The 18,563-nt window shown below is 46.8% G+C and overlaps 2 protein-coding genes across 2 annotated transcripts in view; both read left to right on the top strand.

The window, feature by feature from the left end:
- Window positions 1-18,563, top strand: part of LOC123499582 — a 109,537-nt gene that overhangs the window by 46,946 nt on the left and 44,028 nt on the right.
- LOC123499541 (serine/arginine repetitive matrix protein 2-like) lies at window positions 4,398-12,269 on the top strand. Its single transcript, XM_045247646.1, has 2 exons — window positions 4,398-4,714; window positions 6,407-12,269. Exon 2 carries the CDS (start codon window positions 6,802-6,804, stop codon window positions 11,944-11,946), a length of 5,145 nt encoding a protein of 1,714 aa, XP_045103581.1. The 5' UTR covers window positions 4,398-4,714; window positions 6,407-6,801; the 3' UTR covers window positions 11,947-12,269.

Genomic DNA, 18,563 nt, shown 5'->3' on the forward strand with positions numbered 1-18,563 from the left:
AAAGTGTGTTTTTTTGATGAGAGAGAGAGAGAGAGAGAGAGAGAGAGAGAGAGAGAGAGAGAGAGAGAGAGAGAGAGAGAATTCCCCTATAGTTGCCAAAATTGTTATTATCTTTATTTACTTATTTATTCTTCTCTTTCTTTGCTGTTTGTTTTTCTCCTCTCTGTTTTGCGGAAGAAGAAAATATGATAGAGTAATGGAAGGAAGAGATGGAGGAAGAGGAAGAAGGAAGTGGAGGAGAGGGAGAGGGAGAGATGAAGGAAAGGAGTGAGTGAGGAAATAGAGGGAAGGAGAGAGGGAGGAGTGGAATAGAGAGAAATGGAGGGAAGGAAGGCAGGGAGTGAGAAAATGGAAGAGAGAGGGAGAGATGGAGGAAGAGAAAGAAGGAGAGAGAGAGAGAGAGAGAGAGAGAGAGAGAGAGAGAGAGAGAGAGAGAGTTATTTTCATTTATGTATATTTTATTTATTTATTTATTTTTTGTTTGATTCTCCCTAAGTCAGTCAAGAAAATATAAAGAAAACGAGACACGACGAGAAAACGAATTTGCTTACACGAAAAAGGAGAAAAAAGATCAAGACAAAAATGAAAACGAAAGAAAAAGAAGAAAAAAAACTAAATAAATGAAAAAAAAAACTGAAAAGTACTTAAAACAAAACTGGAAAAATATAAAAAGCTGGAAAAAAACACAAAGTAAAGAAAAATAATTTAAAAAACCCACAAAAACTAGAAAAATACGTAAAAAAATAAAAAGAAATCAAAGAAAATGGAGACAAACCCAAAAAAGAAAACGACAACAAACCAGCAAATATAACACACACTAAACAAAACCAAGAGAAGCCAGAGGAAGCCCTACAAAGCATAGCAAAACCTGCCTTCCTGCCACTCATGCGTAAGGGTCAGAGTGCCCCAGCCATGCCTAACCTGCTTCTGTCTCGTCTCAACATCTGGAGTCCCAAGAGTGGAAAGACCAGCCTGCTTCCCTCCACCACCACCACCACATGGGTAAGACTCAAGGAGGGGGTCTTGTATTGACTCTCGCTTGAATTTATAAGTTTTTTTGTGTGTGTCGTAGGAAATAACTGCGATTGTAAAGGAATATAGAGTTAGATTTCAAGGGGACATTTGTTTTGACTCTCTGCCTTGAAATTATAAGTTTTTTAGGGGATGTGGTGTTAGATTTCAAAAAGGGCACCGTTGTATTGACTCTGACCTAAAATTTGTAAGGTTGTTTGGGTTGCAGTAGGAAGTGAGTGTAAATTTAAAGGAATAAGGGTAAAATTTCAAAGGGACACTGTTGTTTTGACTCTCTGCCTTGAAATTGTACGTTTTTTTGTGGGTTGTGGTAGGAAATAACTGCGATTGTAAAGGAATATAGAGTTAGATTTCAAGGGGACATTTGTTTTGACTGTCTGATGAAATTATAAGGTTTTTTAGGGGATGTGGTGTTAGATTTCAAAAGGGCACTGTTGTTTTGACTTTGACTTAAAATTTGTAAGCTTTTTTGGGTTGCAGTAGAAAGTGAGTGTAAATTTAAAGGAATATAGAGTTAGATTTCAAGGGGACATTTGTTTTGACTGTCTGACATGAAATTATAAGGTTTTTAGGGGATGTGGTGTTAGATTTCAAAAAGGGCACTGTTGTTTTGACTTTGACTTAAAATTTGTAAGGTTTTTTGTGTTGTAGTAGGGAGTGAGTGTAAATTTAAAGGAATAAGGGTAAAATTTCAAAGGGACACTGTTGTATTGACTCCCTGACATGAAATTATAAGGTTTTTGGGGTTGTGGTGTTAGATTTCAAAAGGGCACTGTTGTTTTGACTTTGACTTAAAATTTGTAAGGTTGTTTGGGTTGCAGTAGGAAGTGAGTGTAAATTTAAAGGAATAAGGGTAAAATTTCAAAGGGACACTGTTGTTTTGACTGTCTGACTTAAGATTGTAAGGTTTTTGGGGTTATGGTAGGAAATAACTGCGATTGTAAAGGAATAATGAGTTAGATTTCAAGGTGAGACTGTTGTATTGACTGTCTGACTTGTAATTATAAAGTTTTTGGGGAATTTAAATGAATAAGGGTTGAAATTATAAGGAAAAACAGGAAATTTGTTGATTAATTAAGATATGTACCTGATTTTGAGCTATGACAGAAAGTAAGTTGAAATTCTAAGGAAAAAAGAGAATATTAACTTTTTTTCCTGGCTTGGTAGAAAAATACTTTGGAAATTAAAAGGAAAATAGAAAAAAATGAATGACAAATTTATTTCATTTATTTATTTTTTTTTTTAGCTTATGATAAAAAGATCAGTGAAAATTTAAAGGGAAATGTGTTGATGGACTAAATTTTGCATGTTTTTTTTTTTTTACTTATGAATGGAAATTCCTTGAACTATAAAGGATTGGAAAGAGAAAATGTTGATTGATTCAGATTTCTACGTTATTTTGTGTTGTGGTTGGAAATAAGGGGAAATTGGAAGAAAAAAGGGAAAAATATTATGAAGGAACTATTTTTGTATTGTTTTAAGCTGGCTGTGTAGAAAAATGCTTTGAAAATTGAAGGAAAAAATTGTTTATTCACTAAAATTTCAAGTTTTTTTTTTATTTTCGGTAGAAGATAAGTGGAAATTTGAAAGGAAAAAGAGAAAAAAATATATGAACGGACGTTTTTCCTGTTTTTTTTTTTATGGAAACTTAAAGGGAAAAAAAAACGAAAATTAATTGATTAACTGAAATTTGAAGTTTTTTTTTTTTATTTATGGCAGGAAATAAGTGAAAATTTGAAAGGAAAAGGGGAAAAATATTAACTGAGTGTTTTTTTATTATTTTTAAGGTGTCTTGGTAGAAAAATATGTTGGAAATTGAAGGAAAATGGGAAAAATTATTGATTCACTGAAATTTGGAGTTTTTTTTTATTTATCGTAGGAAATTAGTGGAAATTTGAAAGGAATAAAAAAATAGAAAAAATATGGACTTACTTTTTTTTAACGTTTTTGTGGAAACTTAAAAGGAAAAAAAAGCGAAAAATAATTGATTGACAAAAATTTGAACCGTTTTTTTTTTTTTTTTTTATTTATGGTAGAAAATAAGTGGAAATTTGAAAGGAAAAAAAAGGGGAAAATATGAAATAACCATTTTTGTATTGTGTTTTTAAGCTGTCTTGGTAGAAAATACGTTGGAAATTGAAGGAAAAAGGGGAAAAAATGCTGATTCACAAAAATTTGGACAGTTTTTTTAAAGTTGTAGAAAACAAGTGGAAATTTTAAAGGAAAAATATGGACTTTTTTTTTTACGTTTTTGTGGAAACTTAAAAGAGAAAAAGGAAAATAATTGATTGACTAAAATTTGAACCGTTTTTTAAGTTAAGGCAGGAAATATGACCATGAGAACTGTTTACGTCACTCTTGTATTAATATTTCTCACTCACTCACTCACTCACTCACTCGTAAAGTTTGAAGGAAAAAAGGGGAAAAATGTGAATATTGACTATTTTTGTGCATTATTTGAACGTCTTAGTAGAAAATACTTTGGAAATTTTGAGGAGAAAAGGGAAAAAGAAATGATTGAGAGAGAGAGAGAGAGAGAGAGAGAGAGAGAGAGAGAGAGAGAGAGCATATGAAAGGTCGGTGTGTTATGACAGGTGTGGCCTAATTATAGTATCTGCACACCTGTTGACCTCCTCTTCCCACTCCCCCTCCCCTCCCTCTCCTCCACACCTGTGCTTCTATTGTTATTATTATTATTGTTGTTGTTGTTGTTGACGTCAATGGTTTGCAAATATTCATGTGACTAATGTGTGTGTGTGTGTGTGTGTGTGTCGGTCAGTCAGTCAGTCACATGAAAATTAACGTGTTTATTTCACCTTCACTTGTCCCTCCTCCTCCTCCTCCTCCTCCTCCTCCTCCTCCTCCTCCTCCTCCTCCTCCTCCTCCTCCTCTTTCTCGTCTTCTTGTTCTTCTACCTTCCACCTGTACGTACACACATACACACATGCACACACAAAGAAGCCCCTGTGTGTGTGTGTGTGTGTGTGTGTGTGTGTGTGTGTGTGTGTGTGCGTGTGCGGGTGGGTGGATGTGGGTGGGTGTGTGTTATTCTTTTCTTTATTTCCTTATTTTTTCTTTCTTTTTTTATACCTCTCTCTCTCTCTCTCTCTCTCTCTCTCTCTCTCTCTCTCTCTCTCTCTCTCTCTCTCTCTCTCTCTCTCTCTCTCTCTCTCTCTCTCTCTCTCTCTCTCTCTCTCTCTCTCTCTCTCTCTCCCTTATATTTCTTGCATCAATCTTATTTGTTTCCTTTTTCCTTCTCCTTCTCTTTATCCTCCTCCTCCTCCTCCTTCTTCTCCTTCTCCTTCTCCTTCTCCTTCCCGTTCCCCTTCTCCTTCTCCTCCTCCTCCTCCTCCTCCTCCTCCTCCTCCTCCTCCTTCTGACTAACAGCCTTTTGCATTTCAAGGGCTTGATCTTCCTTGCCTTAAAAGTTGTAAACCACACCACAAGGAAGTAAGGAAGAAGAAGAAGAGGAGGAGGAGGATGAAGGGGGGGGGGAAGACATACACACACACATACACATAAACAAGTAGTCCAGTTTACAGGCACACTTCGGAGCATACACACACATACAGTATACTCCAGCCTGGTCCCCTTTATCTCGGCTGTCTGTGTGTCCGTGTGTGTGTGTGTGTGTGTGTGTGTGTGTGATAGTGTTAAGTGTATCTAAGTGCTGTGTTGTGTGGTGGGTACTGGCTATACTAGGGAGTTTGAGCTAGAGAGGGAGAGATAGGTTAAGTTAGAGCTAGGTTTAAAAAGAATATACGGTTTTCATATATTTATTTTTTTGTTTCACTTTTTTTTTTTATTTTGTGTTTTGGTTATTTTTGTGGTGTTTTTGTTTTTTTCACTGGCATTACTTTTTATTTTTTATTTTATCTCCCCTGCCTCGCTGCTCTGAAAATACCAACAACAACAACATACTTATATAATGTTCATTGACCACACTTTTAACCCCTCAAGTACCGTGACGCGTTTCTCTGTTCATTCTGCTGACTATCTGGTGAACTTATACAGCTTCAGAAACTTATTGGGGGGTTGAAATAGTGAAGACTGTGGCCATTAATCTTCTGACCTCCATAGACCCTTCCTAATGTCAATAAAATGGTCTAATCGTACACAAACTCAAGGTAAGAAATTTGTCCCAGTACTGAAGGGGTTAAAATTGTGAAGACTGGCCATTAACATTCTAACCTCCATAGATCCTTCTTTAACGTCAGTAAAATGGTCTAATGGTACACAAATCTTAAGGCAAAACTGTGTCCCAGTACTGAAGGGGTTAAAATAATGAAGACTGTGGCCATTACTCTTCTGACCTCCATAAACCCTTTCTAATGTCAATAAAATGGTCTAATCGTACACTAATCTCAAGGTAAAAATGTGTCCCAGTACTGAAGATTGCCATTAATCTTCTGATCTCCATTCATCCTTCCTAATGTCAATAAAATAGTCTAATGGCACACAAATCTCAAGGCAAAAATGTGTCCCAGTACTGAAGGGGTTAACAGTTTATCACAGCAATAGTAACACTTCATATTTTATTCAAACTTCTGCTCAAACACTCTCACTACCTAAATCCACACCACACATCTCACTATACCACACCACAGCTCACTACCCAGACGGTCACACAAGAACATAGAAACAAGCAGAACATCACTCCTGATCTCTAACGCTGTCGCCACTCCTCCTCTAGACAGCATGCATAAACAAGCGAGTGTCGTGGCGCGCATTACTGCCAGCCACCCCGCGTCACTGAACGTAAAGAGGTTTAGATCCCACACTTCTCGCCTCTGATGCCTCAAAATTTGCATAACCACGGCCTGTGTTCTGAAACCTTTCTCTGCATCTTCACTACTGCCAAAGTGCTCTGTTTTAGTTAATCAGGCGTGTTTTTAATGGCGTTTTTATGGTTCTAGTGACAGATTAACTAGATTTCTGCATAATTAAACCCTGGGAACCCTTTAAAGGTAGTTTTGGTGAAGTGTTTTAATGGCGTTTTTATGGTTCTAGTAACAGATTAAGCACATTTTCTACATCATTAAGTAGAACACTTAGGAACCCTGCTGATCATCTCTGAGGCCTTGGCAAACACTCATGGAGAGAGAGAAGGAAGTATTTCTGAATGCAAGATGGAGGGAGGCGAGTGTTGCGCTCTCCACTTCGCCGCGTTTTTCAAAGTGACGGATCTGAAGGCGGATTTGAAGGGTGAATACGATTAGGGAGGAGTGGGCGGGAGTGAGATTAGCAGGAGTGGACGGGAGGCAATGTAAGACGGTATAAGACAGGTATGGTATAGACAGAAGGGTGGTGTAAGGTGGAAGGCAGATTAGGAGTGGAGGGGGAGTGGAGTGAGCTAAGCTAACGTGTGTGACAGGATTGACAGTGAGCCTTGGTGCAGCGTGACTCGGTGGACAGGCCGCGGATAGGCCGTGAGTCAGGCACAGCAAGGAACATTTAGTGAAGAGGAAAATATAAATAAGAAAAACGGATAAAGCAGGACAAGAGGAGAGAAGACTTTTTGGTTAGAGAAGAGTAAAGAGGAGTGTAAGGCGGCGCAGCAGCAAGAAGCGTGTGTGCACGGAGAGGCGCGCCCAGCAGGAGCCGCAGGAGTCACCGCCAGGCGTGCAGCAGGAAGAGGAACCACGCGCCGCGCCCGCCCGCACGTTCACCCCGCCAGCAGGAGCGTGAGGCCAGGCGGCGCCAGAAAGTGTCCTGACCTTCCCTGCCCTGCCCACCTGCCATGGCGTGAAGGCTCCACGCCCCGCAGACATGACCACCTTTATCCGAGGCGCCCTGTCCTGGCTGGGCGGTGGCGGTGGTGGCGGCGGCAGCGGCGGCGGCAGCAGCAGCAGCAGCAGCAGCAGCAGCAGCAGCAGCAGCAGCAGTAGCAGCCGGGAAGTGAGAGTTGAAAGGATGGCCACCACTCCGCCCGACGTGCCCCTACCGCCTTCCAATCCCATGTCCATCACTCAGCACGCCACGCCCCTGCCAGACCACGCCGTGCCGCCCACACAGTCCAGCACGCTCTGCACCACGCCCACCTCAGGCTGCTCCACACCTGTACCGCGCAACGTGCCGCCCTCACCCCCAGGGCCCCCGCCCAAGTCCCAGGCCAGGCCCGCCGTGCAACCTGCGCCACGCCGCCCCAGCCTCCAATCCCGCAGGGACAGCCAGGGAGCCTGGCCCGCCCCCACCGGTCCGCTCCCTCAGCCAGAGGCAGGGCGCGGCAAGGGTGGTGAGGCCCGCTGGGTGCCCCCTCCTCCCGGGCCGCGCAGGGAGCGCCCCAAGTTCCTGCCACTGGTGTCCCCCAATAGGCCAGCACAGCCCGCCCCAGCCCCGGCCACTACCTCTGCCTCCGCCTTCCAGCTGCCGCCCTGCCCCCCGCCCCGTCCCCTGCATCCACCGCGCCCGCTGCGCAGGGCACAGAGCTTCCAGTACCCAGACTACAGCCACATCAGGCCCAAGGTGAACAGCAGACCCTCGCCCGCCAGCCCCTCCCAGGGCGGCGCCAAGCCCAAGCGTGTCACCGCCACCCCGGGGGCCGCGCCCCCACCACGCGGGGCGCCCCGGTTCAGCAAGGCTAACAGTGAGCGCGGCACCGTCCCCACGCTGAGTCACAGCCACAGCATGAGGGAGCTGCCCAAGCTGGTGAGTCGCCGCGCCGCCCCCCAGCCCAGCCAGGACGGTGCGGTGGGCATGCGGCGCTGGCGTAGCCTGGGTGACGAGTACCCCCTGCAGCGCCCTGCCCGCCGTCACCGCCAAGGATGTGCCAAGGGCGTGGCCTGCTCCACCAGCCACGGGGACCTCACCGTGGAGAGCACCACGTCCCTGCAGCCTGCCGCCACCCGGGGAATCAGACACTCTGCGTCCTGCCCTCAGAACCTTAGCAGGGCCGCCTCCCTACAGGAGGACGTCAGCACAGTCTTAGTGCGACAGCAGGGTAAGGAAATCAGCACAGCCTCACCGCAGCAGCAGCAGCAGGATAAGGACGTCAGCAGACCCTCACTCCAGCAGCAGCAGGAGGAGGAAGAGGAAGAAGTGAACAGAGGCGTACATCAACAGGAGGAGGAAATCATTAGTGCCCCACTTCAGCAACAGCAAGAGGAGGAAGTCAGCAGAGCCTCCCCTCAGCATCACTTAGAACAGGAAGTCACCAAAGCTTCAATTCAGCAGGAGCAGGATGTCACCAAAGCTTCACTTCCACAGGAGCAGGAAGTCACCAAAGCTTCACTTTCACAGGAGCAGGAAGTCACCAAAGCTTCACTTTCACAGGAGCAGGAAGTCATCAAAGCTTCACTTCCACAGGAGCAGGAAGTCACCAAAGCTTCACTTCCACAGGAGCAGGAAGTCATCAAAGCTTCACTTCCACAGGAGCAGGAAGTCACCAAAGCTTCACTTCCACAGGAGCAGGAAGTCACCAAAGCTTCACTTTCACAGGAGCAGGAAGTCATCAAAGCTTCACTTCCACAGGAGCAGGAAGTCACCAAAGCTTCACTTCCACAGGAGCAGGAAGTCATCAAAGCTTCACTTCCACAGGAGCAGGAAGTCACCAAAGCTTCACTTCCACAGGAGCAGGAAGTCACCAAAGCTTCACTTCCACAGGAGCAGGAAGTCATCAAAGCTTCACTTCCACAGGAGCAGGAAGTCACCAAAGCTTCACTTCCACAGGAGCAGGAAGTCACCAAAGCTTCACTTCCACAGGAGCAGGAAGTCACCAAAGCTTCACTTCCACAGGAGCAGGAAGTCATCAAAGCTTCACTTCCACAGGAGCAGGAAGTCACCAAAGCTTCACTTCCACAGGAGCAGGAAGTCACCAAAGCTTCACTTCCACAGGAGCAGGAAGTCATCAAAGCTTCACTTCCACAGGAGCAGGAAGTCACCAAAGCTTCACTTCCACAGGAGCAGGAAGTCACCAAAGCTTCACTTTCACAGGAGCAGGAAGTCACCAAAGCTTCACTTCCACAGGAGCAGGAAGTCATCAAAGCTTCACTTTCACAGGAGCAGGAAGTCACCAAAGCTTCACTTCCACAGGAGCAGGAAGTCATCAAAGCTTCACTTTCACAGGAGCAGGAAGTCATCAAAGCTTCACTTCCACAGGAGCAGGAAGTCACCAAAGCTTCACTTCCACAGGAGCAGGAAGTCACCAAAGCTTCACTTCCACAGGAGCAGGAAGTCACCAAAGCTTCACTTCCACAGGAGCAGGAAGTCACCAAAGCTTCACTTCCACAGGAGCAGGAAGTCATCAAAGCTTCACTTCAGCAGGAGCAGGAAGTCATCAAAGCTTCACTTCCACAGGAGCAGGAAGTTATCAAAGCTTCACTTCAGCAGGAGCAGGAAGTCACCAAAGCTTCACTTCCACTGGAGCAGGAAGTCATCAAAGCTTCACTTCAGCAGGAGCAGGAAGTCATCAAGGCTTCACTTCAGCAGGAGCAGGAAGTTATCAAAGCTTCACTTCCACAGGAGCAGGAAGTCATCAAAGCTTCACTTCAGCAGGAGCAGGATGTCACCAAAGCTTCACTTCCACAGGAGCAAATAGTCACCAAAGCTTCACTTCCACAGGAGCAGGAAGTCACCAAAGCTTCACTTCCACAGGAGCAGGAAGTCACCAAAGCTTCACTTCCACAGGAGCAGGAAGTCACCAAAGCTTCACTTCCACAGGAGCAGGAAGTCATCAAAGCTTCACTTCAGCAGGAGCAGGAAGTCATCAAAGCTTCACTTCCACAGGAGCAGGAAGTTATCAAAGCTTCACTTCAGCAGGAGCAGGAAGTCACCAAAGCTTCACTTCCACAGGAGCAGGAAGTCATCAAAGCTTCACTTCAGCAGGAGCAGGAAGTCATCAAGGCTTCACTTCAGCAGGAGCAGGAAGTTATCAAAGCTTCACTTCCACAGGAGCAGGAAGTCATCAAAGCTTCACTTCAGCAGGAGCAGGATGTCACCAAAGCTTCACTTCCACAGGAGCAAATAGTCACCAAAGCTTCACTTCCACAGGAGCAGGAAGTCACCAAAGCTTCACTTCCACAGGAGCAGGAAGTCATCAAAGCTTCACTTCAGCAGGAGCAGGATGTCACCAAAGCTTCACTTCCACAGGAGCAGGAAGTCACCAAAGCTTCACTTCCACAGGAGCAGGAAGTCATCAAAGCTTCACTTCCACAGGAGCAGGAAGTCATCAAAGCTTCACTTCAGCAGGAGCAGGAAGTCATCAAGGCTTCACTTCAGCAGGAGCAGGAAGTCATCAAAGCTTCACTTCCACAGGAGCAGGAAGTCATCAAAGCTTCACTTCAGCAGGAGCAGGATGTCACCAAAGCTTCACTTCAGCAGGAGCAGGAGGAGGAAAAAGGCAGAGCCTCACACCAGCAGGAAGAAGTCAGCAGAGCCTCACATCAGCAGCAGCAGGACGTCAGCAGAGTTTCGCTTCAGCCGCAGCAGGAGGAAGAAATGAACAGGCCAGCGTTGGGTGAGAGGAGCGGCGGCGGCGGTGGATGGTTGGTGCCGGCGTCGTTGGAGGACAGCAGCGCGGCCACAGCGGGCAGTGAGAGCATGGGCAGGGCGTCGGCGTCGTCGTCGGAGAGTGAGAGTGAGGATGACGGGGACGAGGTGTTCATGCCAGCAGCGACGCGCATGGGCGGTCTGAGCCGCAGCTGGGGCGGCGGAGAGTGGGGAGCGTGGGGATGCTCCAGCAGCAGTGACAGCAGCAGGGACAACAGTCCCGCGCCTCTCAGGCGGCCCACGGGCAGCCTCACCAACCTGGTGGAGTGTGGCGCCTCGCGGATGGGCAGCAGCAACAGCAGCAGCAGACACAATCTATGCCTCAGTCTGACGGACCTGCACTACACCGGCAGGCGTGCTGCCACCAACAGCAGCAGCAGCAGCGTCAGGCGGTCAGGGCAGGGCGTGCTGTCCTGCGCCTGCAGCCAGACACGCCTGGACACCCACACAGGCTGGCACGTCCTCCGCCGCAGCCTGCAGCGCCGCACCCGCGCTGCGCACGGGTGGCACGCTCTACGAGAGCAAGTGTTGGAGGAGGTGAACGTCCGCCGGAAGGCGCAGGCTAGGAGGGATGGCGGGGAGGGAGCCAGCGAGTGGCCACCAAGGGAAGAGGAAGAGGAGGAGAGGGAGAAGCAGGAGGAGCAGGCCCCACCGGAAATGTGTCCGCCCGCCGCTTCCGTGGAGTCCCCTGGCTGTCGTCGCTCCTGCCGCCCGCCGCGCCTCAGCGAGGTGTTCGGTGGCAGCGGGGATGTGCGCGCCACGCGGCGCCTCGTCAAGAACAGCCTCAGCGTGGAGGAGCCGGCCCGCAAGACGCGCCGGGGAAGAAACCGTCGCCGGGCCGCTGCCGTCGCCCAGCCAGCCCTGAGGTACGCCACGCCCACGGCCAAGGCGCCGTGCGGGCGTGCGGCAGACTTGCTGGAGGTGGTGGTGGCGCTGCCGCCGCAGGAGCCTAGCCCCGAGAGCGGCCTGGGCACGAGCTTCGAGGACAGCGCCGCGTCCTTCTCTTCTTCCTCCACGCCACACTCAGGCAGCTCCTCGCCCGCCCCCACACCGCCACCCGCCACTACACCCAGCCAGGTGTACCACGCCATCTCCCACTACCTGTGCTCCGTGGACCTGGCGGAGAGCGAGGACGACAGCTTCAACCAGGAGGCTGACGTGCTGTGCCCCGAGGACCTGCTGGTGCTGACGGACAACGAGGACACCGTCAGCTGGCGCGACCTGGTGGTCAGCGAGTCCGCGCCGCTCCCTCGCCAGCCTGACCTGGACCTGCACTTCTCGGCGCCGCCCAGCCCCGCCCCGGACTCTACAGACCTGCCGGGGGAGCTGCAGGACCTGCTGGGGGCAGATTTCCCCCTGGACAGTCTATCCTGGGACACAACCGAGACCCCGCACCTCCCCGCCCGCCGCCGCCCCGGGCCACTCTGACACCTGGGAGCACGACACATCCACGCCCTCTCCTGACGAGCCCTGGCCCCCGTCCCTGCCGCCTGAGCCGCCCCTCACCCCTCAGGGACCACCCAACACTCCCAACCGCGACCCCGCCTCGCCCACCACGCCCCAGCACCTGCCCTGCATCACGCCGCAAGACCAGCCCGAGCCCTCGCCTCCACCATCCACCTGCCACTCCCACCACAAGGCCACCACGGCGTGTGAGGAGGAGGAGGAGTGCCGCGGGCGTGGGCGGGTGTGCGGCTCTGAGGCGCGGGAGGCGTCACGGGAGCGCAGCATCAGCTGCAGCGACAACATGCGCGCCTTCCTGCTGTCCCAGCCCTGTGCTGCCATGCACGCCGCTCAAGACCACCCCCACGCCCACGCCGACGCCACACATTCCTGCACTGACAACCACGTGCTGGCCCACGCCACGGAGAGCACTGAAATCACCGCCGCCGCCACTACACTCGCCCCCACGCCCGCCACAGAAGTCGCGGCACCCTCCGCCACATCCACGCCCACCAAGACACCCGCCAGCCGCCGCCGTCGCCGCCCTCGCCCGCAGAAACAAGGCTTTTGGGCCAGACTGGTACGAGGTGACCCTTCAGTACGCCCTTCACCCCTCACCTGTATGACCCCTCACCCAGTAACGCTCCTCACCCTATTCACCTGACCCATTGTGACGGCGCCCTAGGTCAGCCAGGCAGTGAATCCCACACTACACACCTCCACCCCCCCCCCCACCACGGGTTTTCTGTGACCGAATAGGGCGACGAGTGAGTGGAGGAGGAGGAGGAGGATTAGACAAAACAGGAGAAAAAAATAAAAAAAGTGTAACGAAGACAAGAAGAACAAACCAAGGACAAGCACAGATGTAGAACAAGGAGGAGGAGGAGGTGGAGGTGGAGAAGGAAGAGGAGAAGAAGGAGAAGGAGAATTGTCTGAAGCCTTTTAAGTGTTAGTCTTCTCTGCGACAAATCCTCCTCCTCCTCCTCCTCCTCCTCCTCCTCCTCCTCCTCCTCCTCCTCCTCCATTAGTTCCGAGATGACGTGACTAAAGAAAAAATAAAATAAAGGAGAAGGAAGAGAAAGAGAAAAAGGCTGCTGTGTGTGTGTGTGTGTGTGTGTGTGTGTAGAAAAGGTTTAGATTTATAGATGATATTCACACACACACACACACACACACACACACACACACACACACACACACACACACACACACACACACACACGATAAACAACATACGTACTACATTAATTATTATTGGTGTCCTCCTCCTCCTCCTCCTCCTCCTCCTCCTCCTCCTCCTCCTCCTCCTCCTCCTCCTCTTTTCCTTCGTCTTTGTATTATTATTATTATTATCATCATCATCATCATTATTATTATTATTATTATTATTATTATTATTATTATTATTATTATTATTATTAATATATAGATGTAATGTAGAAATTAATATAATATATTTGTTTATTTATTTTATTGTTAGAAAAAAAAAGGAGGAGGAGGAGGAGGAGGAGGCGGCGAAGAAGACTCGACCAAATTATATAGGATTAAAACACACACACACACACACACACACACACACACACACACACACACACACACACACACACACACACACAAAGCCGCCTCTGTCCTCTTTCTATCTGGCTGACCCGTGTGTGTGTGTGTGTGTGTGTGTGTGTGTGTGTGTGTGTGTGTGTGTGTGTCAACAAGGGACCACAAAGGCTTCTAATTCTCTTTCACTCTTGTTCATTCTGCTTTCTCACTGTTCTCCTTTATCGTTATTGTTGTAGTAGTAGTAATAGTTGTAGTAGTAGTAATAGTTGTAGTAGTAGTAGTAGTAGTAGTAGTGGTGGTGGTGGTGGTGGTGGTTTTCCTTTTTTTATTATACTTTTTCTTGTTCATTATATTTTTTTATCTTCTTCTTCTTCTTCTTCTTCTTCTTCTTCTTCTTCTTCCTTATCATCTATTCCTATCGTCCACCTCCTATTTTTACTTCCACTTCTTCGATTTCTTCTACTACTACTACTACTACTACTACCACCACCACCACCACCACCACCCAAACACAACACAACTCCATCTCTTCAACGGGATCACAAACCCGCCACATTCCTCCTGCCTTTGTCCTCTTGATCAAATTAATCTGACCATTATATTATTTTTTTTCTTTTTTACCCAGTTGAGCCCATCCAGAGGCCTACAGGGAGGGGAGATAGGCTTATAGACGTTCAGGGTTAGGGTAGGGTTGAGTTGGGTTAAGGTTAGGCTAGGATAGGTTAGGTTAGGTTAGTTGAGGTTTGGATGAAATAGACGTTGGTGTATATTCGATGGATTTAAAATAGAAGATATTGTTTTGATAAGGATAAGGTCAACATTTTGGATTAATACGTTAGATTAAGTAAGGTTAGTAAAAAAAATGTTAGGTTAGCATAGACTAGTTTTCATTAGGTTAGTTTACGTTAGGTCAGCTGAGATTACATTAACCCCTTCAGTACTGGAACGCATTTCTACTTTGAGGTTTTTGTGGGTGTAATTAGACCGTTTTATTGACATTAGGAAGAGTCAATGGAGGTCAGAAGATTAATGGCCTCAGTCTTCATTATTTTAATCTCTACATGAGTTTCTGAAGCTGTGCAAAATCACCAAATAGTAACCAGAATGAATATGGAAACGCGTCTTGCTACTGAAGGGGTTAAGTTAAGCTACCATAGACTACATTAAATTAGATCAGTTATGTTAGCAGAGGCAGTGAAAGCGGAAGTTATAGTAATGGAGGAAGGGAAGAGAAGAGGGAGGGGCTGGAGGGAGAGGAGGATATAAACAAAATGCCAGGGTTGTATTAACTAGCTTTCCTCCCTGCCTCTCTCCCTCACTAGGCGGTAAACACTCGCCCGCCAGGAAGGGAAACAGGAAGCACGGGAAAAACGAGGGCTAGAGAGAGGGAGAGGGAGAGACGTATGGCAATATCTGTCTGAGAGGGAAAAGAGAAGCGCGGTTGCCACATCTTATCCCGGACATCTTAAATTTTATGCTTATTTTTACGTCTCCATCATGTCTTGGAGTGACGTGAGATTGCTGTTTTGATGTTTATGGCCGTGGCAGTGCAGTGTGACGCGTTGAAGCACGAGGGAGAGGAGGATGAAGTATGAATGAATGGGAGTATGTAGAAACAGACGGGGAGATTTGGCAACGTAGTGAGGCTGACAAGAGTGACTTTTATACCCATAATTAACAATATCGCACCTTACATAATACCGTGCTATTGGAACCTCTGATAATTTGAATAGTTAACAATAAAGATTAAATAAGGAAGATTTGGTGATGTGGAAAGACTGACAAGACATCGTACCCATATAATGAAAGTATTGTACCTTACATAACACTCTTATTTGTGAGTAAAGGGTTTCAGATTATTACAAGGGTCTTTAGGTAAGCAGTAGATAAGCCCAACGTGAAGTAGTGTAAGAAGTAAGGTAATATGAGGTAATAGGAAGACGAAGCCAGTTCCGGGGATAGTGTTCGGATGAAGCCATAAAAACAAATGCCAAGCGATTTAAACCCAAAGTTGGCGCCAAAATTATTACGACGATCCTTTTCGCTTATTGTTATCCCGGCAACAGCGACGCTCAGGAAATTAGTGAAGGAATCTTTGAGTAGTAGTAGTGGTAGTTGTTGTTGCTGTTGTAGTTATAGTTGTATAGTATTTATGAGTTTTTTTTTTTTTTTTTTTCATTTAATCGCCGTTTTTGTGCATCTTTGTTCTTCTGATATACAACAAAATAGTTAGTTATTATTATTATTATTATTGTTTTTTTTTTTTTTATTGTTTTTGTTGATCTTATTGGTGAAAGATAGCAATTGGAAACCACACTATTTAATTTATCTGTTTGTGTGTGTGTGTGTGTGTGTGTGTGTGTGTGTGTGTGTGTGTAAAATTTCCGAGGTCTTTCTTCACTTAATGACAATCTAATTAACGGTTCTCTTCTTCCCACACTTGAGAGAGAGAGAGAGAGAGAGAGAGTCTAATTTTGTTGTCGTCCATCCACATTAACTTCTTCTTCTTCTTCTTCTTCTTCTTTTTCTTTATTGTAACCTGCTTCTTCCTCACGGTCTTTCTTCCTCCTCCTCCTCCTCGTCGTCGTCGTCCTCCTCCTCCTCCTCCTCCTCCTCCTCCTCCTCCTCCTCCTCCTCCTCCTCCTCCTCCTCCTCCAACCTTCATTCCATCTGTGTGTAAGGTTGAGAGAATGTTTACTGTTCTGGTAACATTGCAAGGAGGGGAAGAAGAGGGGGAGAAGGCGAGGGGAAGGAAGAAGAGGATGGCTGTGGCGATGTGGCGGCTTTCTTTCTTCTCCACCACCCCTTACTCACTCTTTCCCCTCTTTCCCTCAGTCTTGTGTGAGGGTTGCTGGGTGAGGGCGGAGGAGGAAGTGGTGGGGGACACAGTACATTCGTGTGTGTGTGTGTGTGTGTGTTTCGTAAGATTCTCGCTTGACTGTTTTATCCTCTTAACTTCACTGGCCGCCCCGCTCCGCTCTGCTCTCTCACCCCAGCCTCTTTTCAAAGCCTCAGATAACTGGCTCTCAACACTGTTTTCCCTGTTCTAAGTGTGGAAATGGTGTTAATCTGCCACTAGAACTGTAAAAAGCACCCTTGGAAGCTGTGTGGTGAATTAGAGGCTTTAGAGAGTAGAAGTGTAGTGTTTCTGAAGGGAAGAGAAAAAGGAAGGCTGGAAAGAAAATGTTCGGATGAGTGTGTTAAATTTTGTTTGTCTTTAAGTGTCTTCTTACTTATCTATTTATTTATTTATTTTTTTTTTTTAAGTGTAAGATTTGTAAGACGTATTGGTGTAAAAAATAATAGGAAAGAAAAGATGTTCTGTGTGTGTGTGTGTGTGTATCTCATTTATGTAGAGTACACGGGATGTTAGTTCGTGATGAGAGTACCAGAGAGAGAGAGAGAGAGAGAGAGAGAGTGTGTGTGTGTGTGTGTGTGTGTTTACGATTCTAGTGACAGATTAACAAGATTTCTACATTATGAACAAAAAGTCTTGAGAAAATAATTATTTCTGTGGGTTTGGAAAAGAGTTGTGGAGAGAGAGAGAGAGAGAGAGAGAGAGAGAGAGAGAGAGAGAGAGTTGCAATAGACATATGAAGATTGAATAGTACGGTGTGTGTGTGTGTGTGTGTGTGTGTGTGTGTGTGTGTGTGTGCGCAGTTGATAAGGATCACTACACACACACACACACACACACACACACACACACACACAAGCCGAAAATAGCAAGGAAAATAAAAACACAACAAACAAAGGCATACCAGAGAGAGAGAGAGAGAGAGAGAGAATACAATAACACACACACACACACACACACACACACACACACACACACACACACACACACACACACACACACAATCCTAACCAACTTTCTAGGACAGCAAACTAAAAATTCCCTCAGAGAAGATACAAACCGCCCTTCCTCCTCCTCCTCCTCCTCCTCCTCCTCCTCCTCCTCCTCCTCCTCCTCCTCCTCCTCCTCGGGCGTGGGTGGTGGGCGTGGAGGGCGGGAGGAGGCACCACCACCACCACCACCACCACCATGGATCTGTGCATCATTGCTTCTTCATTTTGGCGCCAGTGCTGTGTCCGCGCCGCCCAATATGCTGTGAGAGAGAGAGAGAGAGAGAGAGAGAGAGAGAGAGAGAGAGCACATATCACTTCATACTTCCTGGTATTAGTGGTATTTCTCTTCGTGTGTGTGTGTGTGTGTGTGTGTGTGTGTGTGTGTGTGTGTGTGTGTGTGTGTGTGTGTTTACTTGTTCATTTGTTCTCCTGTTCACCTTGACTCACCTCGCCTTGTTATTATTACTCTTGCTTTTTTTCTTTTCTTTTTTTTCTTATATTATTGTTCCAGTTTTATTGTTGTTGATGCTGTATGTCCTTGTGTGTGTGTGTGTGTGTGTGTGTGTGTGTGTGTGTGTGTGTGTGTGTGTTTGCATTACCCGGTCATATACATTTTTATCATTCTCTTCACAATAACTATGCATCTCTCTCTCTCTCTCTCTCTCTCTCTCTCTCTCTCTCTCTCTCTCTCTCTCTCTCTCTCTCGGAAGTGTTTATGAGCGGTGCCCAGGAATGTCCCTCATAAACAAGTAATGTCAATCAATGCGTGGAAGAAAGGCCTATATTCTAAAACGCTTTGCTCTCTCATCATCACAACTTTCCAAAGGCTCCAGTTGAAGATACTCATATTTTTTAACCCCTTCAGTACCATAACGTCATTTTAAGCAGCTTCAAAAACTTATGTGGGGATTAAAATAGTGAAGAGTGGCCATTAATCTTTTGACCTCCATAAAACCCTTTCTAATGCCATTAAAATCCTCTAATCGCACCCAAAACTTAAAGGTAGAAATGCGTCCCAGTACTGAAGGGGTTAAGAGTATTTTTATGATTTCTGCGATAGATTAGCAATATTTCTAGTTTATTAAAGGTCTAGAAAACTCAGCTAGTTGTCTCTGTGGCCTTGGAAAATTGTCATATTGAGAGGGGAAGGTGTTTACGAATATGGGTGGAAAACAGACCTCTAGACGCCTGTGAACCGT

This window comes from Portunus trituberculatus, chromosome 8, assembly GCF_017591435.1.
Source record: "Portunus trituberculatus isolate SZX2019 chromosome 8, ASM1759143v1, whole genome shotgun sequence".
NCBI classification, from domain to species: domain Eukaryota; kingdom Metazoa; phylum Arthropoda; class Malacostraca; order Decapoda; family Portunidae; genus Portunus; species Portunus trituberculatus.

What these genes read in the sequence shown, in the direction of transcription:
- LOC123499541 (XM_045247646.1), top strand. Translation starts at nt 6,802, where the DNA reads ATGACCACCTTTATCCGAGGCGCCCTGTCCTGGCTGGGCGGTGGCGGT.